The sequence below is a fragment of the Impatiens glandulifera genome, chromosome 3 (assembly GCF_907164915.1).
Source record: "Impatiens glandulifera chromosome 3, dImpGla2.1, whole genome shotgun sequence".
In the NCBI taxonomy this organism is placed as follows: Eukaryota; Viridiplantae; Streptophyta; class Magnoliopsida; order Ericales; family Balsaminaceae; genus Impatiens; species Impatiens glandulifera.
The window spans coordinates 21,119,662-21,123,674 of NC_061864.1; the positions used below are offsets into that span (position 1 = coordinate 21,119,662).

The 4,013-nt window shown below is 32.8% G+C and overlaps 1 protein-coding gene across 1 annotated transcript; it reads left to right on the forward strand.

The window, feature by feature from the left end:
• The first annotated feature begins 283 nt into the window (after window positions 1-283).
• Window positions 284-2,791, forward strand: LOC124930895 (trimethyltridecatetraene synthase-like). The gene is made up of 3 exons (XM_047471264.1): window positions 284-892; window positions 1,669-2,002; window positions 2,105-2,791. The coding sequence occupies exons 1-3, from the start codon at window positions 333-335 to the stop codon at window positions 2,729-2,731; spliced, it is 1,521 nt and encodes a 506-aa protein (XP_047327220.1). The 5' UTR covers window positions 284-332; the 3' UTR covers window positions 2,732-2,791.
• Window positions 2,792-4,013: the final 1,222 nt, after the last annotated feature.

Here is a 4,013-nt window from a genome sequence, read left to right on the forward strand (position 1 = left end):
TAACAATCACTTCTCACAAAAACTTCAAAACAAACAAGGACTTGACTTGACCTTCCATATACAAAACAAAAAAAATGAAAAAGAAATTTGAAAGCAAGTGTTTACCCACCAACTACATAAATATAAAATTCTTTTAAGTCTGAATTAATTTATTGTTTGAGAAATGATGGTTTCATTTCAATCATATACAATACAAATAGAGTAATATTATTAATGTGGGCCTTCACAAATTAACATATCAATATTTCTGCACTATAAATAAAGAAACCAATCTTGTATTGATATTCACACCTTAATTACCATATATCTAACTAATTCACACCTTAATTACCATGGAATCCCTTCACTGGATTGCTTGTCTCTTTACGGCGGTGCTCCTCCTCATCTCCACCCAACTCCGTCGCCGGAAAACCCTTGCATTGCCGCCTGGTCCTAAACCCTGGCCCATAATCGGAAACCTTAACCTAATTGGCACCCTTCCCCACCGATCCATCCACGAACTCACACTTAAGTATGGACCGATTATGCAGCTAAGGTTCGGTTCTTTCCCTGTCGTGGTTGGCTCCTCCGTCGAGATGGCTAAGGTTTTCTTAAAGACCATGGATGTTACGTTTGTTGGTCGCCCAAACTTGGCTGCCGGAAAGTACACCACTTACAACTACTCCGACATCACGTGGTCTCCTTACGGGCCATACTGGAGGCAGGCCCGTAAGATGTGCCTCATGGAGCTCTTTAGCACAAAACGGTTGGACTCGTTCGAGTTTATCCGAGTCGAGGAATTGAACTCGCTGCTTAAAAACATGTTTAATTCGGCTGGAACTTCTATTTCGCTAAAAGATCATTTGACGACTTTGAGTCTTAATATCATTAGTAGAATGGTTCTTGGAAAGAGGTAACATATTTAACTCAAATTTAATTATAAATTGATTTTGTTTATGTAACTGCAGTTTATTTATTAAAATGACACCGATTTAAAATTTAAATTTTAAGCTTGTAAGAACCATTATTGAAATTCATAATTAGACAAATCCATGCCAGTAAAAACAGAGCAATTTGGGAACAACATTGGCCCTACTTGTCTCTTATTTACTTTTTTGTTTTATTTTGAATAGAACTTAATTTCTATATCTTTTTTCTGAATTTGGAAACAATTATTTTTTATCATTTGGAATTGTATATATTCATAGTTCGAATATGAAAATACATTTCTAAATGGGTATCACTGCAACTTAATTAGGCTTAGTTAAGTTTGAGTTATTTTAGTTTAATTTTGAAAACTACTATTAAATCATATATTTTCTCATTTTTTAAATTATTTAATTAAATTTAATGATTTTTTAAAACCAAAATAATCTTAATTTTTTTTTTTTAAATTTAAACAGAATTCATGGACAGATGTTAACAACCATTATACATTTCTTATTTTAATAAACATTCAATCATTTTCTCTGTTTTAAACAATTCAAACAAGTTGAACAATCCCATAGAACTTTAACTAATGGATTTACATAACCAAACTATCTAACAAATAGCATGATATTGTTAGCCTAGTGGGTAAGAATATTAATATTAACCAGGTAAACACCATCAATAATTAATAAGTTCTAAGGATTTTAAATTTGATTTTCGTTTTGTATTTAATAATAAGTGGTAAATTTACATTTATAGATACCTAGATCAGAACGAGAATTCAGTGGTATCGCCTGAAGAATTCATGAAGATGTTAGATGAATTGTTCTTGCTAAACGGAGTGTTCACAATTGGCGATTCAATTCCTTGGTTGGCCTTCTTGGACTTGGAGGGATATGTGAAGAGGATGAAAATCTTGGCGAAAAAGTTTGACAAATTCCTTGAGTACGTTCTTGACGAGCACATCACGAGGAGGTCTATCGATCATGAAAAATTTGTGGCCAAAGATATGGTGGATGTGTTGCTACAACTAGCCGATGACCCGAATCTCGAGGTCAAGCTCGAAAGACACGGTGTCAAGGCTTTTACTCAGGTACACACTTTTATATACCCGCAAATTAACATACTCACCTTTGATGTATTTTTTTAATTAAGAAGTATTAATATTAATGTGTAATTGAATTGAATATTTCAGGATCTCTTAGCGGGTGGAACCGAGAGTTCAGCAGTGACAGTTGAATGGGCAATGTCAGAGATGTTGAAGAAACCAGAGACCTTTAAGAAGGCACAAGAGGAGTTGGATCGCGTCATTGGCTCCAACCGATGGGTCCAAGAGAAGGATATGCCAAATCTCCCTTACATCGAGGCTATAGCAAAAGAAACGATGCGGATGCACCCAGTGGCTCCGATGCTCGTGCCTAGGGAGTCAAGGGAGGATTGCAAGGTGGCAGGCTACGACATTCCTCGAGGAACTCGAGTCCTAGTGAGCGTGTGGAGCATTGGGCGAGATCCAACACTATGGGATGAACCAAACCAGTTTAACCCAGATAGGTTCATTGGGAAGGCAATCGACGTGAAAGGACACGATTTTGAGCTTCTTCCGTTCGGGTCTGGTAGAAGAATGTGCCCCGGCTATAGTTTAGGGCTAAAGGTGATCCAGACTAGCCTGGCTAACCTCTTGCATGGGTATAAGTGGAGTTTGCCTAATGGGATGAGCCCAGAGGACTTGGATATGGACGAGATTTTTGGCCTTTCCACTCCAAAGAAAATCCCGTTGGTGACTGTGGTTGAGCCTAGGCTTCCACACAATTTATACAAATAATTAATAATATCATATTAATTAATTAAATGCACCTTGTAAGACCTATATATATATAGGTTATAAATAAATTCTATTATATGAGTTTGATGGATTGTTTATCCCAATAGTTTGATGGATTTTTTTTAAAAAAATCATTAAAAATAAATTAATTTTTTTTGATTATTTATCTAACACAAAATGATAAATAATATTTTTTATATTGAAAATATAGTTTTAGCTCATTAATAATAAAAAAAAGGTCTAATGTTATTTGTGAATTTTATAAAAAAAAACTAATATTTAAAATTTTTTATTAGTTATATACAAAAACATGCATACACAAAATTAGGAGTGTAAACGAGTCGAGTCGAGTATCATACTACTCGAACTCGATAGAGTATCAAAATTTATATTCGAACTTAGCTCGATTACGATTCAAGCTACTCGAGCTCGAACTCAAAAAATCAAAAATTAAATTTTATTAATTAAAATAATATTTTATAACTAACTAATATCTCAAACATAATATAATATATATTTCATAAACTACACATATATAATCACAATATTATTTAAAAATAAGAAATATAAATATTATCACATAATTTAAAGATAATCATTTAATCACAAATATTTTATTTAAAATTATAAATAAAATTAAATATTTAAAAAATATTCATCACAAGTATTACAAGTTTGACAATATAATGCACTAGTCTATATTGATTGTTTAATTTTACAAAATTCAAAATATAAATTAATGAAAGCAATGAACAAGATGCTCCGTTAATAGTAGAATCCAAAACATAGATGCTTCAAGTCTTTGGATTGAAAAAGAATATAAAAGATTGACGAAGGAGAAGAAAGAGAGGTGTTTGACCGTTTGAAAATTAAATGAGGAGAGAGAGAGGTTTGACCATTTGAAAATGGAATGAGAAGAGAGAGTTTGACTGTTTGAGAATGAAAGGAGGAAAACACGAGAATGAAAGAAGAATATAGAGATAAATTTGACTATTTGGAAATGGAAGGGGAATAAAGATTAAAGGTTTGAGAATGAAAGTTGTGGACTTTTTTTGTTTATATATTTAATATAATATAATATATAAATATATATAACGAGCTACTCGCGAACTACTCGAAAAACAAATATAAAGCTCTATCTTGAACTCAATTTTATGATCGAACTACTCGAACTTAACTCGAGCTCGGTCAAACTGAGTTCAAGCTAAGCTTTGACCGAGCTACTCACGAACAATTTGACTCGTTTACACCGCTACATAAAATTATAAATAAAACACATCAA